The following is a 17,494-nucleotide window of genomic DNA, read 5'->3' on the forward strand; positions in this document are numbered from 1 at the left end:
AGCATATATTCAGATTACTTCTTTAAAACATACTGACTCATATATTCTTTGGTATTCTTGAATTTTGTAGTTCTTCCCGTACACTAACAATTCATGAATGACATGGCTTCCTAATGAATCTTTGAGGTCTCTGAAACAAGTTCTTTACTTTTATATTTAAGTATCCATAAAACCTACAATACTGCTAAACAGACAGTAGCTATTTGAAAGTATTTATAAAACATGAGATTTAAAAGTTAAAAATATGCTTTTCACTAATAAGTCAATTCTAGACTAAAAAACTGCCTCATATCCATAGTTGACTGACCTGAAGTGATTGGTTTTCTCTGCCCAGCTCCTGCACTGCTGCAGTTGTATTATCCAGCTTTCTTTGCAATTCTAATACTTTGGTTTGAAGCTTTTCTATTTCACCTTCTCCTTTAAGACATCTGGAATAGATTGCAAAGAGGTAATTTTTTAGAAAATCATTAAAGACCCTTCTAGGGTATAGATAATGGACTACTTTAGTAATTTAAAATATAATACATTAATTTTGACTATCTGATTGTTTTACAGATTAATTTTTAAATGGCTACTTAAATACCTATAGAGGCTTATGCACTTTTCTCAAGATCCTTCTATTTTTAAAAACTATGGAATATGACAATCTTTTTATCACTTACAATGGAAATAAACTTAATTTCACTAGATATCAATCACCTTTCCAGTAGTGCTCTCCTTTCATCTTGATTATTCTGAACCGTTGCTTCTAATACTGCAATTTCACCCCGTAAGTCATCCGTTTGTTTCTCGAGCTCACTAACTCTCCGTTGACTAGATTGCCACTCCTTCTTCACAGTGCCTAAGTTTTCATTTAATGCTGTAATCTGCATGGTAAGTTTAGCCTCATTTTCTTCATGCTTCTTCATTCCTACTTCCTTTTCTTTTATTTCAGAATGCTGAAAAAAAGGAAAAGTGGGGGGAAAATCTATTACAAAAGTAGTACAAAATAATGTGATTTATTAAATTTAAAATACTGGCAATATAAATACTATTGCTTCTTTGGGAATGGAGGCAGGAGAACATATTTCATTACACATTAATAAAACTGATTCCACAAGCATCTATGTAATATGAATTGGCTCAAAGGTCAAAATGCTGAAATGATGGATAGTGACCATCATGATAGTGAGCTAAAGTGACACAATATGAGATCTTTTTCTCCACCAGAGCAGGAAAGACACATATGGTTAGGGATAGCAAGGTGCCCTAGAGACAAAGCTGAAATTTCCTTATTCCTCCCAATTCCATATGCTTTCTTTTCTCTATCAGTCTGCCAAAAACCATTATGAAACCTTCAAATGACTGTTTGAAGTTAAAATTGAAACTCTTCAACTAAAACATTCAATGGCCAAGTTATCTGGGCATATTTGGACTTAATTCAATAGAGGAAAGCCAGATGCTTCCCATCTGGCATGTGCAACTTAGGAAAGGAAAAGCAGACTTTGTTCATCATAATTTCAAACTCAAGTTTCCGCTCCCCCTTATCAACATTCGCTTTGACCCAACAAATGGGCTTCACATGACTAACATTCACACCATTTACCAGATCTACATAGTTGTGCAGTTATTTGGTTTCTGACACTTCAAAAAAAAAAAGTTTTTAAAATTTTATTTCATTTCAGTGTTCACTTATATAGACAGAAATATGGTTACAGGGTAAAATATTTCCAACCACATGTCAGCTATTTAAACAAATAAGATCTCCTTTCTTAATCAAAAACTAAAATGTTAGGAAAGCATTTTAATCAGGTCTCATAAGTAGAATAGTCCTCTCACTGGATTGATTTAAAGCTCTACTGCAAAACATACTTCCCCTGATTAACTCACTGACCAACTTAGCTTCTTTCTCAATAAATTCTTTCTTCAGTTCCTCTTCTTCCTTTTTCACCTGGTCTTTTAGTATCTGCTGATTTCTCTTCTCCTGTTCAACAGCTGCCTTCAGGGAGTCTGCTTTTCCTTGAAGTTCTAATTTCTGCTGAATTAGAAGCTGTTTAGCATCCTTAAGATTTGTTATCTCCTGTTGAAAAAGTAGGGCCAAAAATAAATCATCCTTCATAGTAAATATTTCAAAATGTAGCTAACATTTATGCAATTTATCACAATAGATTGAATATAGGTTTTACCCACTTACGAAATTTTTAAAAGTTCAGTATTTTAAACAATTGGTTAAAAAGATGCAAGATTATATGTCCTGCTCAACAATCATTTAAATCCAGGTGACAAAAAATGTATACGTTTTGATTATGTGGAGAAAGAAAACAAACTGTACTCTCTATTTTGCCTTTCCTCACTTAACGTTTACTGATCATCATTTAGTTATCACACATTGAGTTAGGTTCTGGGGACATAACATAAAGAAGAATTATACGCATTCCCTGATTTAAGGAAGTCGCATTCTAGAGGACAGAGGAACATAAAGGGATAATTAATTAAAAACCAAAATGATAACTATGCTGACAGACACAAAGGGCATTATGAGTGCTCTCAAGAATCTAACCTTTTTTAAGAAATTAGTATTTTACAAAGCAAATAATAAACAATTAGTTTTCTTCAATGGGTACCCTATCTATGCTTATAACAGGTAAAATGTTAAAAATAACAGATTATGAAAGGACTTTAGGAAGAAAAATAATTGAATAAAAAATCCCTTTAAATCTTACTTCTAAACTCTTTCATATTTTGAAATTTACTACCCATGAGCATAATTTTCTAAATCAATACATCTCTTGAGTATCATTTCAATGAGATCCAAACTCTTAGGGTTACTTTGCTTCATCGGTAATGTGAAAACAAATGTAACAATTTCAATATGTGTACAGGTATTATGCAATACAAAAACACTCTGGCAAGAGTATTTGTCAGAAACAACAGAACAATTTGCCTAGCACACAGCAAGTTCTCAATAAATAAATAAATATGTATTTGTATATATATTTCTTTAAAGAACAATATAACACAGAAGGCAGGAAAAATGATTATCTTAACATACCTTTATGCTTTCTTGTTTGTGGGACTTGAGTTCTTCATTTAGTTTAGTGATTTCTTTTTCTTGTCTACATTTAATTTCTTCTATCTCTGCCAATTTAGACTTTTCGTTTACTAGTTCTTTTTCTTTCAGTGACTGTAGAAAAATGATATATTTTAAAATAATTTTAAAGCAAATGCTTAAATGAAAATGGGTATAATAAAAATGACTGCTACTATTGATGACACTGGCTCCTGCCCCTTTCTACTAACTTGGGCAAATTACTTACCCTCTCTTGTTTCTTGCCTGTTTCCTTATTTATACAGTGTGAACAACAATAATAAGATAATTGTAAAGATTAAATAGTTATAGTTAATATTGTGAGATAAAGAGTACCTGGTCAGAGTAATGATGCTGTAAAATTTAGCCAAAACTACCATTCTTACTCTTATAACTCCTATTTTATTACTATCACTATCTTTATATAAGGTATCTAGTTAGGAGCACTACATATTATCTCAGTTAATCTCTACTATATGTAGATTTCTAAATCTCCATTTTCTAGGTGAGGAAACAAAGGTTTAGGAGACATGAAATAATCTATCAGAGGTAGAGCCAAAACCAAAGCAAGTCTGTCTGATGTAAAGCTCTCACAACTAAACTCCTATAAACAACAGTTCTTTTTATTTTTGAAACAGGGTCTCATTCTATCACCCAGGCTGGAGTGCAGTGGTAAGATGATGGCTCACTCACTGCAGCCTTGACCTCCCAGGCTCAAGCTATCCTCCCACCTCAGTCACCTGAGTAGGTGGGACTACAGGTGTGCACCACCATGCCCGGCTAATTTTTTTTTTTTAATAGAGACAAGATCTCACTATGTTGCCCAGGCTGATCTTGAACTCCTGGGCTCAAGCAATCCTTCCTCCTTGGCCTCTGGGAGTGCTGGGATAACAGGCATGAACCATCAAACCTGGCCTTATGAATTCTCTAAACCTGAAGCACAAATCATGAATTTCATTCCAGCTTCACCATCACCACACCCACAAAACATTTTTAAATTAAATTTCAGGAACTGAACCACTCAGAATATACCAAGAATTTTAGGGATTATACACTGCAGAGTAATATCCTGTAAGCTAATAGGAATGTATGATTTCAACTATAAAACAAAAAATAAACTCTTTCCTAGGATCTGAATTTTTCTTTCATATAGAATTTAAAGTGATTTTTAAAACGTACTGGTCATATATTAATAAATGAATGCTTTCAACTTTGTAACTCAATAAACTCCTGAGACACTCTGGTTCTTAATTTTAAGAATTCTTAACACACTTAAGAATTATTTCTAGATCTTTTATTATCTCATTCACGCATCTAAAGGATAATACGTTACATGAGAAATAGTCGAGGAACTATATTATCTTTCCTGAAATAACCAAGGATCTATGGTGTGAAAAATTGATTTGTTTGTAAAACTAAAAAGGGCAGTAAGAAAAAAGGGTAGAAACAACAAGGAGGCCATTAAGAAGTACTTCCTAGCATTAAAATCCCAATGATCAAAAGTGTCAGAAACTAGAAGTCCCTCTGAGAGAGCTGTTGAAAATAAGGATGATGCCTGTACTGAATAAGAGGTTTGACTGGATGATCTCTAAGACAATTGTAACTCTAAGATTATAGATTTAGGTCAGAAACATGCAATACCTTTTCTTTCTGAATGTCTTGTAGTGCTTTATATCGCTCCTGCAATTGCTGTTCTTTCTTTACTGAATCCTGCTCCAATGTAGCCTTGGCAGTCTTCAGTTCTTGAATCAATTTATTTTGATTTCCAATTTGATTTCTGTTTGAAATCAAGTCCTCCTGTGCTAGAGAAAGCTTCTCTTCTATGGACTTACAAAAACAATTTTCCCAAATTATTATATGCCATGTTTTTAGTAAATTCAACAGAAACATAAGTTAACATAAACACTGTAGAAAGCAATATACTTAAAAAACAATAGCATATTATACCCATCAGTAATACCAGGTAAAAGAGAAAGAATTCTAAAATATTAAGTCTCTTGCTTACAGAAAACATTTATAATATAAAATATTTAGTAAAATGGAAGCAATTCCAAACCCTCTAAAAATAATCTATTTACTAATAAATATTTAAAGTATTTGCTGAATGTTGATCACATCTTCAATGCTGGCTAGTTGATATGAAAGAATACCAAGTAAGTAGGGACCATATCAGATACATTCAGAGAACATATATATGGTTAAAGTTATAAGGCAATGTGAAAGAAAACAATTTTAAAAGAGATATAATTAAATGCTTCATTATGCATACATATACATTTGGTAGGTTCTATGATGTCTCTTGACATGCTAAAAATAGTAATAAATTGTATGGTATTATGACATAGTGGTTTTTGTCCAGGATTCCTGAATCAAAACTCCCATGTCCTTTGTTACAGTTTTTTGTTACAATGTTGGGTATGTTAGGCCTCAGGAAACAGAATCTCCTCTCCTGCCCTCCTTCCACTGGTCCCTAGGCAGGCCTCTAATCTTCTTCCCCATCCCACTTTCTGATTGTGGGTCTTAAGACTCTTCCCTGAGAGGGTCCTGCCTCATACCCTGGGTTAAAGAATGCGTCCATAAAAATCCAAGAGCACTGGGTTTGGGGAACTTCTAGATAGCTGAACGTATGGAGGTTCCTGGAGGGTGGCGTGCCCAGGGAGGGCATGGAAGCTCCGTGCCCCTTCCCCCATATCGCCCTACACATCTCTTCATCTGAATTCTCTGTAATATCCTTTATAATAAATCAGTAAATGTAAATAAGTTTTCCCTGAGTTCTGTGAGCTGTTCCAGCAAACTAATTGAACCCAAAGAGGGTGTCATGAAAACCCCAACTTGAAACCAGCTGGTTGGTCAGAAGTTCTGGAAGCCTGGATTTATGATTGGTGTTTGGAGTTGTAGGGAGCAGTCTTGGGGATTGAGCCCCCAATCTGTGGGATTTGACACTATCTCTAGGGAAATAGTGTCGGAATTGAATTGGAAGATGCCCAGTTGGTGTCTGCTTCTTGGCGTGTGCATGGGAAAATCTCCCTATGTTTGGTCACAGAAGTCTTCTGTGTTGATAATTGTTGTGGTGTGAGAGTAGAGGAAATACACAATTTGAGAGAGTTTTACCTGAAACAAATAGGAAGTATTATTTTGTCACAGAATAAAAATAACTACTTCACAGTTGACAACCTGATCAAGTCAACGAAAAGAGAAAATTCAGCCAAACATCTGAGGCTGTATCCTGAGAAGGCACACTATTCTCTTCTCATCTATATCGTAGAAGCAGTGATTGTCATTTAACATAGTCCACAGTTGTTGACTGTTTTAAAGCCCAAGTATTTTGAGAAGAAGAAGTTGGGGAAAGGGGAAGATTCTTCACTCATTACACTTCATTTGGGGATAAATATGGTAACAGGCAGGTAATGGCTATGGTAAGAACCTTGCCACTCTCAGCTGCTACTGCGAAGAATCAGCAGGGTAAGAAATCCAATTGATCTCTTTCATCAGATCTGGAAAAAGCTGATCTTTCTTAATCTAGAGGTACAGTTCCTTTGAAAAGGAGGCAGAAAACGTAATTTATGAAAGGATCCCTGCTGAGTAGGCTTGTATACAGCAAGTATTCAGTTTAAAAAAAAATGAAATAAACAAAGATCTTACTTATGAGGATTCTTAAGCTTCCTGAAAAAGAACGTTTACTTCTTACCAGTAACCCAGTTATATCTTTCTGATATAAATTAAATCTTAATTTTCAATGATTGCCAGTAGAACACTAAACCCCTTGAGGCTTTTTTTCAGGAAAGAATTAATGTCAGCTAGTTCTTTACTAATCAGGCAGCTAACCATTAATTGAGAACACTGCTAAGACAGAACAGGAGGGTACAAGCTGGTCTCTGTCTTAAGGGAGTTCAGTACATCGCCCAAAAAGCAGAACAGGCATGTAAAATGGAAGCTATGCAGGGCAGGAGGGTATACTCTATGTGCCAAATGCACAGAAAAACAGTGTGAGACGCTGTGGATTGGGGTTTACAGAAAGCTCTATACAACATGTGGGAACTGACCTATGTGTCACAAAGGTGAGAGTGATTTCACATAAAAAAGGAGAAAAGTTGACAAAGTCCAGTTCAAACAGTCTACAACAACTATAATTAGTTAATAGAGATCATGATCTAATGTTTAAAAATACCAAGGCTTGTTAGAGTCTGGAAAGCACCCCTAACCTCTAACCACAAGATTTCCAAAAAGCCCATGGTTTAAATAACAGCCTATAAAATTGTAAACTCACTAAACCCAATGACTTATTTTTTAAAGTCAAGCTCAAAATTTAGACTGCTCCATGAAATCTTTTCTGAAGATGCCAAGACATACTGTTTTCCCCTGCCTCTGAACTTTCATTTGTCTTTCAATGACATAGATGAACATTTATACTGTCATGCATTTTATATGTTCTTTTCATCTTTCTTATTGCAAATTATAATAATATTGCATATTATTTCATCTGTTCAGCATCTCTTCCCTCAGAGAACCCCATCTTCCATTCCATGGTTTTGTTGGGACTATCTTTAACCCATCTACACCTCTTGAATAGGCAAATCCCTAAATGGATCAAATACCAACCTTGACCCTGATTATGCCAAACACATTATAGTACCCCAGTAAACAAATGATTTCTGCAGTGTTCTATGGTAGCTATTGTTTTTGTCTATTCAGCAAGTTTTCCCATTCTTTCTTTAAAAAAAAAAAAAAAACCTTCATATTTTTAGTTGTTTTTACTTGATTTCTGATGCAATGATATAGAGAGAGTACTAGGCTAAGAAGATTTACATTTAATTCTAAATCTATTATCCTAGAATTTTCACTTCACTCAGCATGTAAATTTTACAGCTAAATTCTACCCCTACTTTTCCTGGACAACACAGAGTAGTGCACAGCATAACCAATCCAAAACATCCAGTCAACAAACTTAAGTACTCCATAAGTAATCCAGCAGATGGGGTTAAAGGCATAGATCAGGTCAGGCTACCTTTCACTTTAATGGTGTCTAGAATGGACACTGTTAGCCCATGCTGTGCACTGCCAACCCATGGTAGATAGCGTTGACATAGGTGGATGTCATGTTACAAGGCTCTGAATCTCTCCTCTTCTCTCTCTTATATACAAAACCATACAACATCACTGAAGCAAAAGAAAAATAATAACTGATGGCCATCTCTTATCTAAGTCTATAAATATCTGAACTTCCCTAGGAATTTACCATTAAAAAAAAATTAGCTTCCTAAGTAGTTCATACACTTCTTATTTTAAAAGCATTTATATAACATTTAACAATCTTCTATTTTGTATAAAAAATTCTAGTGAAATGATGAAAGAATGGCAGACTTTGAATCAGAACTAAGATTTAACCATGGTTCTGTTATTGTATAGTAGTAGTCCTGTCTCCTCTGCAAAAGGAAGCACTGGGCCTGCTCTCTTTGGCAAAAGAAAGCTTTGGAATACAGGATCTATCCAAGGTCCCTTAATAAGTTGCAAAACTCTATGGCAGCCTTGTCCCTCAGCTTTCTCTTTTTGCCCATATTTACATTTGAGTTACTCTTTCATGTATGAAATTATTAGTACACAACATAGCTTTCAAGCATAATAAAAATTGCTGGCTTAATGAAAGAATATCAATCAAATCAACTAACATTGATGATTTAATGTTTGTTCCTGTTACTAGCTTATGCTTTGGGTAAATGACATCCATATGGAAAGAGTGTGATTTCTATAAGACTCTTCCAATCAATCATTAAGTTTCATCTCTTCTGTCACTTAAATATCCTTCAAATTCATGCACTTTTCTCCATCCTTGCTATTACCAGCCCACACCACCATCATCTTGCACTTAAACTACTGCAAAGTCTCCTTTCTGGTCTTCACATTCAGCCCTGTTTCTCATTCCTCAATCTGCAGTGAGTCATTTGCCTAAAATACAAATGTAAGTAACTCCCTTTAGTGGTTCCTCACTGTTTTTAGGCTAAGCCCAAACTCTTCCACAAAGCTTCCTTGACTTTCAATACTTTCAATAGTGTTGTAAGGATAAATAATAATAATTTAACACTACCTAAATCTTGTGTGGTATTTTTTCTTAATAACAACTATTGCTAATTTTTACCTCCACATAGATAGATACATAGATACATAGATAGATATATAGATATTCTACTGGCACTGTGAAAATCATTTTACCCAATTTCCTATCTCTCTGTCAAATCCTTGCAGCCAGGTATGGGTTCAGTCCTTTTGTTTCTTCTCTCTCTCCCATTAATCTCCTCTATTTCATCCTGTTTCACGTTCGTTCTAATCAACTTATACTTCAACTATTAGAATTTATGGAGAAAGAAAGTAACCTCTTAACTCATCTCTCCACCACTAGTCTATCCCAGGTCCAATCCAAGCTGTCTGCAAGCCACTACCAGGTTATTTTCTAAAGTACTATTTTCTTCATTTTACTCCTCTATTTAGACTTTTCACTTTTTCCCCTCAAATATAAAATCCAATCATCTTTGCTAGGCATCTAAGATACTTCACAATTTAGAGCCAAGCTTTTAAACCTTAATTCCAAACATAAACTAGTATGCCAGCAAGGCAATTATGCTAACTATGTGCTTGCTTTACTCATTCTTACTACGGCACCTTTTCTCAAATGTGCCCCTGAATAAAATGACCTTTCTCAGGAGTCTCTATGTATTCAAATTCAGGACCTAATCAAGTCCCACCTCCTTCATAATTCCCTATAACAGCCTATGGATAAAATATATGCTCTCTATCTAAATAAAACATTTTAATATTCTTTCATTCTCAGAATTTTGCAATATGCACTTTATATTAAATAAACAAAAATCCCAAACATAGGAAAGAAACAGAGAAAGCATTTCCCCTTAAGGAAAAGAGAGAGAGGAAAAAAAACTGGCTGAACCTTCTGTGAGAGAACACAAATATTCAGTTTTCCTTAGAAAACTAGTACTTTCCTGTGACCTAAAAATTGTTTACCCTTTTCCCATTATCCTTAAATTTAATAAACTTGATACTTTATCTAATCAAATAATGTTACCAAACGCAAAATTTCTATACATTGTTATATAATTAAGGGTAAGTTTATTTTGAGCTATAATCTCCTAATTTTAATCATTAGGCAATCCAGTAATATTGAGAACTTGACAAATATTATAACTAAAGTCAGAATTGCCTGACAAGCAATGGTAAAATTGCTTGCATTTTTTCACAAGCGGTTTATATTTAGAACTTAACAGCAGCCTATCTTTAACGTTATTTGCACATAAAGACAGCATAATATTTACATAAGTTAACAGTGTCACAATGAAGATATATCCAAATTATCTTACTATTACAAATACGTCATTTTTAAATGCCCACATTTATGTATATCATTATTTCGTTATAATATAAAACAATTTTTTAAAGCATGCTAATACAAAAATAATTTAACAGAAAACAGCATACTATTCCACAAATACTAACATTTCCTTGCCCATTTGGATTCAAATAGATCATTTAATAAATGTCTATAAAACTTACTGAGATTTTATGGTACAGTATAGTTTACTGTACCTTAAGATCTTGACTAACATTTCCTTGCCCATTTGGATTCAAATAGATCATTTAATAAATGTCTATAAAACTTACTGAGATTTTATGGTACAGTATAGTTTACTGTACCTTAAGATCTTGACTAACATTTCCTTGCCCATTTGGATTCAACCATCATTCTTAGCAAACTATCACAAGAACAGAAAACCAAACACCACATGTTCTCACTCATAGGTGGGAACTGAACAATGAGATCACTTGGACTCGGGAAGGGGAACATCACACACTGGGGCCTATCATGGGGAGGGGGGAGGGGGGAGGGATTGCATTGGGAGTTATACATGATATAAATGATGAATTGATGGGTGCTGACGAGTTGATGGGTGCAGCACACCAACATGGCACAAGTATACATATGTAACAAACCTGCACGTTATGCACATGTACCCTAGAACTTAAAGTATAATAAAACATAAATAAATAAATACAAAATAAATACAAAATAAAGGAGATCAGACAACAGAAATAAATAAATAAATAAATAAATAAATATCTATAAAACTTACTGAGATTTTATGGTACAGTATAGTTTACTATACCTTAAGATCTTGCCTGGTGGCTAGAAGTTCAGATTCCTTCCCATAGAAATCAGATTGAAGCTGTTTGAAAGTTTCCTGACTTTTTTCATAGTTGTTTTGTAATACTGATATTTTCTCTTTCTCTGCAGCAAGTTCCTGGGCTGCCTGTGTTAACTGCTGCTGTAGTTTATTCTCAAGCTCTGTCTGAAACATACAATAGTTATTTAAAACAGTATGCATTCCAAAAACCAACTACAAATATAAAGTAAAATCCAGACACCTAGAAGAAAATTCCAAACAATAAGATGAACTGTACTTATGCCTCAAAATTCTACCTCAATGGGGTAAATTACTTATAAAGTCAAAGAATTACAAAATCTTAACAAGTCTCAAGTTAAAAACCATAAAATACAAAAGTAATTAATTTTTTTTTAAAGGCATTTCACTGGGAAGTACTATCAGGTGTCAGGAGAAAGAGTAACAACTACATTCTGAGGGAACATGCAGTGCTAGGTGCCTCAGCTGACATAATTTAAGGTGGAACTAAGGGAAACTTGTACATGAAAGAAAGTAAGAAGCCATTACTTTGTTGAAGTATTAATATATAGTTTCTACTCTTGGAAATGCAAGAGTAACAAGAAATTTCTACAAGTCATCTTAATTAATATCAAGGCAGAAAAAGAAAATCTCACAAAGTTTTAAAGCTCCTGTAAACTCCAAACTTGTCTTTAGTCTTCAAGAAGATTCAGGAGATATGCACAAATTATGACATAGTTAAAACATATACATACGTATAGTATGAAAATAGTTATTTGACTTTCAAAATACACTACTCCAATAAAATCAATGTTGAAGTCATTAGTAACTGCCATGTTCCAAAATCCTATATTCTTATCCTTGTCAACACCTCACTTGACCTCTCAGTTGTACCTGATACAGTTGATTATGTCTCCTTCTAGAAACACTTTCTTCAACTGGTTTCCAAGGTACCTTATATTTTAGGTTCTCTTCCTACCTTACTGGTCATAACTTCTCAAAATCTGTTACTAGCTCCTTTTCCTCTGCTACTTCTGTGAATGTTGAGACACCCCAAAGTTCTATTGCTGACCCTCTTTTAATCCATACACTCTCTCCTTAGAAGATCTCAACAAGGCCAGACATGGTGTCTCACGCCTGTAATCCCAATACTTTGGAAGGCCGAGGTGGGTGATCACTTGAGGTCAGGAGTTCAAGACCAGCCTGACCCCCCCGCCTCTACTAAAAATACAAAAATTAGCCAGGTGTGGTGGCGTGCACCTGTAATCCCAGCTACTCAGGAGGCTGAGGCAGCAGAATTGCCTGAACCCAGGAGGTGGATGTTTCAGTGAGCCAAGATCACACCACTGCACTCCATCCTGGGTGACAGAGAGTCACCATCTCAAAAAAAAAAAAAAAAGGAAAAGAAAAGAAAATCAGATCTCAACTAGTCCCAGGCTTTAAAGATCTTCTTTACAACTGACTCCCAAATTTATGTCTCTAACCGCTCTAACTGCAACCTTTCCATCCAAACTCTGGATTCTTATATCCATGTATCTTCCTGATGTCTCCACTCGAATGACTGACATATCTATAGTAAGCAGAAATCTGGATTCCTGACAGCAGCCATGAGCATCAAAAAGCTGCTACTTCCAAGTCTGGCTTGGGCAGGGGGGCCCGCCATTGCTGAGGCTTGAGTAGGTAAACAAAGTGGCTGGGAAGCTTGAACTGGGCAGAGCTCACCATGGCTCAACAAGCCCTACTGCCTCTAGACTCCACCTCTGTGGGCAGGGCATAGCTAAACAAAAGGCAGCAGACAACTTCTGCAGACTTAAACTTCCCCGTCTGACAGCTCTGAAGGGAGCAATGATTCTCCCAGGATGGCGTATGAGCTCTAAGAATGGAGAGACTGCCTCCTCAAGTGGGTCCCTGACCCCCAAGTAGCCTAACTGGGAGACAACTCCCAGTATGGGCTGACAGATACCTCATATAGGTGGCTGCCCCTTTGGGATGAACCTTTCAGAGGAAGGATCAGGCAGCAATATTTGCTGTTCTGCAATATTCACTGTTTTGCAGCCTCCACTGGTGACACCCAGGCAAACAGGGTCTAGAGTGCAACTCCAGCTAACTCCAACAGACCTGCAGCTGAGAGGGACCTGACTGTTAGAAGGAAAACTAACAAACTAGAAAGGAATAGCATCAACATCATCAAAAAGGTCATCTATACCAAAACCCCATCTGTAGGTCACCAACATCAAAGACCAAAGGTAGATAAAACCACAAAGATGGGGAGAAACAAGAGCAGAAAAGGGGAAAATTCTAAAACTCAGAGTGCCTCTTCTCCTCCAAAGGATTGCAGCTCCTTACCAGCAATGGAACAAAACTGGATGGAGAATGACTTTGACGAGTTGACAGATGTAGGCTTCAGAAGGCCTACGTCTTAATAACAAACTTCTCTGAGCTAAAGGAGGATGTTCAAACCCATTGCAAGCAAGCTAAAAACCTTGAAAAAAGATTAGAAGAATGGCTAACTAGAATAAACAGTGTAGAGAAGACCTTAAATGACCTGATGGAGCTGAAAACCATGGCACGAGAACTTCGTGATGCATGCACAAGCTTCAATAGCCAATTCGATCAAGTGGAAGAAAGGGTATCAGTGACTGAAGATCAAATTAATGAAATAAAGCAAGAAGACACAGTTAGACTAAAAAGAAACGAACAAAGCTGGCAAGAAATATGGACTGTGTGAAAAGACCAAATCTACATTTGATTGGTATACCTGAAAGTGATGGGGAGAATGGAACCAAATTGGAAAACACTCTTCAGGATATTATCGAGGAGAACTTCCCTAACATAGCAAGGCAGGACAACATTCAACTTCAGGAAATACAGAGAATGCCACAAAGATACTCCTTGAGAAGAGCAACCCCAAGACACACAATTGTCAGATTCACCAAGGTTGAAATGAAGGAAAAAATGTTAAGGGCAGCCAGAGAGAAATGTCCGGTTACCCACAAAGGGAAGCCCATCAGACAAACAGCGGATCTCTCGGCATAAACCCTATGAGCCAGAAGAGAGTGGGGGCCAATATTCAACATTCTTAAAGAAAAGAATTTTCAACCCAGAGTTTTATATCCAGCCAAATTAGGCTTCATAAGTGAAGGAGAAATAAAATCCTTTACAGACAAGCAAATGCTGAGAGATTTTGTCACCACCAGGCCTGCCTTACAAGAGCTCCTGAAGGAAGCACTATACATGGAAAGGAAAGTGGTACCAGCCACAGTAAAAACAGGCCAAACTGTAGACCATTAATGCTATGAAGAAACTGCATCAATTAACGGGCAAAATAACCAGCGAACACCATAATGACAGGATCAAATTCACACATAACAATATTAACCTTAAATGTAAATGGGCTAAATGCCCCCAATTAACAGACACAGACTGGCAAATTGGATAAAGAGTCAAGACCCATCAGTGTGCTGTATTCAAGAGACCCATCTCACATGCAAAGACACACATAGGCTCAAAATAAAGGGATGGAGGAAGATCTACCAAGCAAATGGAAAGCAAAAAAACCAGGGTTACAATCCTAGTCTCTGATAAAACAGGCTTTAAACTATCAAAGATCAAAAGAGACAAGGCCATTACATAATGGTAAAGGCATCAGTTCAACAAGAAGAGTTAACTATCTTAAATATATATGCACCCAATACAGGAGCACCCAGATTCATAAAGTAAGTCCTTGGAAACCTAGAAAGAGACCTAGACTCCCACACAATAATAATGGGAGACTTTAACACCCCACTGTCAACATCAGACAGATCAATGAGACAGAAGATTAACAAGGATATCCAGGACCTGAACTCAGCTCTGCAACAAGCAGACCTAACAGACATCTACAGAAATCTCCACCCCAAATCAACAGAATATACATTCTTCTCAGCACATCGCACTTATTCTAAAATTGACCACATAATTGGAAGTAAAGCACTCCTCAGCAAATGTACAAGAACAGAAATCACAACAAACTGTCTCTCAGACCACAGTGCAATCAAATTAGAACTCAGGATTAAGAAACTCACTGAAAATTGCACAACTACATAGAAACTGAACAACTTGCTCCTGAATGACTACTGGGTACATAATGAAATAAAGGCAGAAATAAAGATGTTCTTCAAAACCAGTGAGAACAAAGACAACATACCAGAATCTCTGGGACACATTTAAAGGAGTGTGTAGAGGGAAATTTATAGCACTAAATGCCCACAAGAGAAAGCAAGAAAGATCTAAAGTCGACACCCTAACATCACAATTAAAAGAACTAGAGAAGCAAGAACAAACAAATTCACAAGTGAGCAGAAGGCAAGAAATAACTAAGATCAGAGCAGAACTGAAAGAGATAGACACACAAAAAACCTTTCAAAAAAATCAACGAATCCAGGAGCTGGTTTTTTGAAAAGATCAACAAAATTGATAGACCGCTAGCAAGACCAATAAAGAAGAAAAGAGAGAAGAATCAAATAGACGCAATAAAAAAATGACAAAGGGGATATCACCACCGATCCCACAGAAATACAAACTACCATCAAAAAATACTATAAACACCTCTATGCAAATAAACTAGAAAATCTAGAAGAAATGGATAAATTCCTGGACACTTACACTCTTCCAAGACTAAACCAGGAAGAAGCTGAATCCCTGAATAGACCAATAGCAGGCTCTGAAATTGAGGCAACAATTAATAGCCTACCCACCAAAAAAAGTCCAGGACCAGAGAGATTCACAGTTGAATTCTACCAGAGGTGCAAGGAGGAGCTGGTACCATTCCTTTTGAAACTATTCCAATCAATAGAAAAAGAGGGAATCCTTCCTAACTCACTTTATGAGGCCAACATCATCCTGATACCAAAGAACAGAAGAGACACAACAAAAAAAGAGAATTTTAGACCAATATCCTTGATGAACATTGATGTGAAAATCCTCAATAAAACAGTGGCAAACTGAATCCAGCAGTACATCAAAAAGCTTATCCACCACAATCAAGTCGGCTTCATCCCTGGGATGCAAGGCCGGTTCAACATATGCAAATCAGTAAACATAATCCATCACATAAAAAGAACCTATGACAAAAACCACATGATTATCTCAATAGATGCAGAAAAGGCCTTTGACAAAATTCAACAGCCTTCATGCTAAAAATTCTCAATAAACTAGGTATTGATGGAACCTATCTCAAAATAGTAAGAGCTACTTACGACAAACCCACAGCCAATATCATACTGAATAGGCAAAAAATGGAAGCATTCCCTTTAAAAACTGGCACAAGACAAGGATGCCCTCTCTCACCACTCCTATTCAACATAGTGTTGGAAGTTCTGGCCAGGGCAATCAGGCAAGAGAAAGAAATAAAGGGTATCCAATTAGGAAATGAGGAAGTCAAATTGTCCCTGTTTGCAGATGACATGATTGTACATTTAGAAAACCCCATCGTCTTAGCCCAAAATCCCCTTAAGCTGATAAGCAACTGCAGCAAAGTCTCAGGATTCAAAATCAACGTGCAAAAATCACAAGCATTCCTATACACTATTAACAGACAAACAGAGAGCCAAATCATGAGTGAACTCCCATTCACAATCGCTACAAAGAGAATAAAATACCTAGGAATCCAACTTACAAGGGATGTGAAGGACCTCTTCAAGGAGAACTACAAACCACTGCTCAACAAAATAAAAAAGAGGACACAAACAAATGAAAGAATATTCCATGTTCACGGATAGGAAGAATCAATATTGTGAAAATGGCCATACTACCCAAAGTAATTTATAGATTCAATGCCATCCCCATCAAGCTACCAATGACTTTCTAAAAACTACTTTAAAGTTCATATGGAACCAAAAAAGAGCCCGCATTGCAAGGACTTCATGACTAAAACACCCAAAGCAATGACAACAAAAGACAAAATAGACAAATGGGATCTAATTAAACTAAAGAGCTTCTGCACGGCAAAAGAAACTACCATCAGAGTGAACAGGCAACCTACAGAATGGGAGAAAATTTTTGCAATCTCCCCATGTGACAAAAGGCTAATATCCAGAATCTACAAAGAACACAAATTTAAAAGAAAAAAACAAACAACCCCATCAAAAAGTGGGCAAAGGATATGAACAAGCACTTCTCAAAATAAGACATCTATGCAGCCAACAGACACATGAAAAAATGCTCATCATCACTGGCCATCAGAGAAATGCAAATCAAAACCACA

The 17,494-nt window shown here is 36.1% G+C and overlaps 1 protein-coding gene across 1 annotated transcript in view; it reads right to left on the reverse strand.

Moving 5' to 3' along the window:
• Window positions 1–17,494, reverse strand: part of EEA1 (early endosome antigen 1) — a 170,076-nt gene that overhangs the window by 4,953 nt on the left and 147,629 nt on the right. The window contains exons 22-27 of the mRNA XM_011933771.1: window positions 11,236–11,418; window positions 4,709–4,894; window positions 3,032–3,163; window positions 1,874–2,059; window positions 700–938; window positions 308–428 (exon numbers count right to left, since the gene is read on the reverse strand). Of these exons, the coding sequence (XP_011789161.1) occupies window positions 308–428; window positions 700–938; window positions 1,874–2,059; window positions 3,032–3,163; window positions 4,709–4,894; window positions 11,236–11,418 (1,047 nt within the window). The remainder of the gene's footprint in view (window positions 1–307; window positions 429–699; window positions 939–1,873; window positions 2,060–3,031; window positions 3,164–4,708; window positions 4,895–11,235; window positions 11,419–17,494) is intronic.

This window comes from Colobus angolensis, unplaced genomic scaffold (genome assembly GCF_000951035.1).
Source record: "Colobus angolensis palliatus isolate OR3802 unplaced genomic scaffold, Cang.pa_1.0 Scaffold10, whole genome shotgun sequence".
Classification (NCBI taxonomy): domain Eukaryota; kingdom Metazoa; phylum Chordata; class Mammalia; order Primates; family Cercopithecidae; genus Colobus; species Colobus angolensis.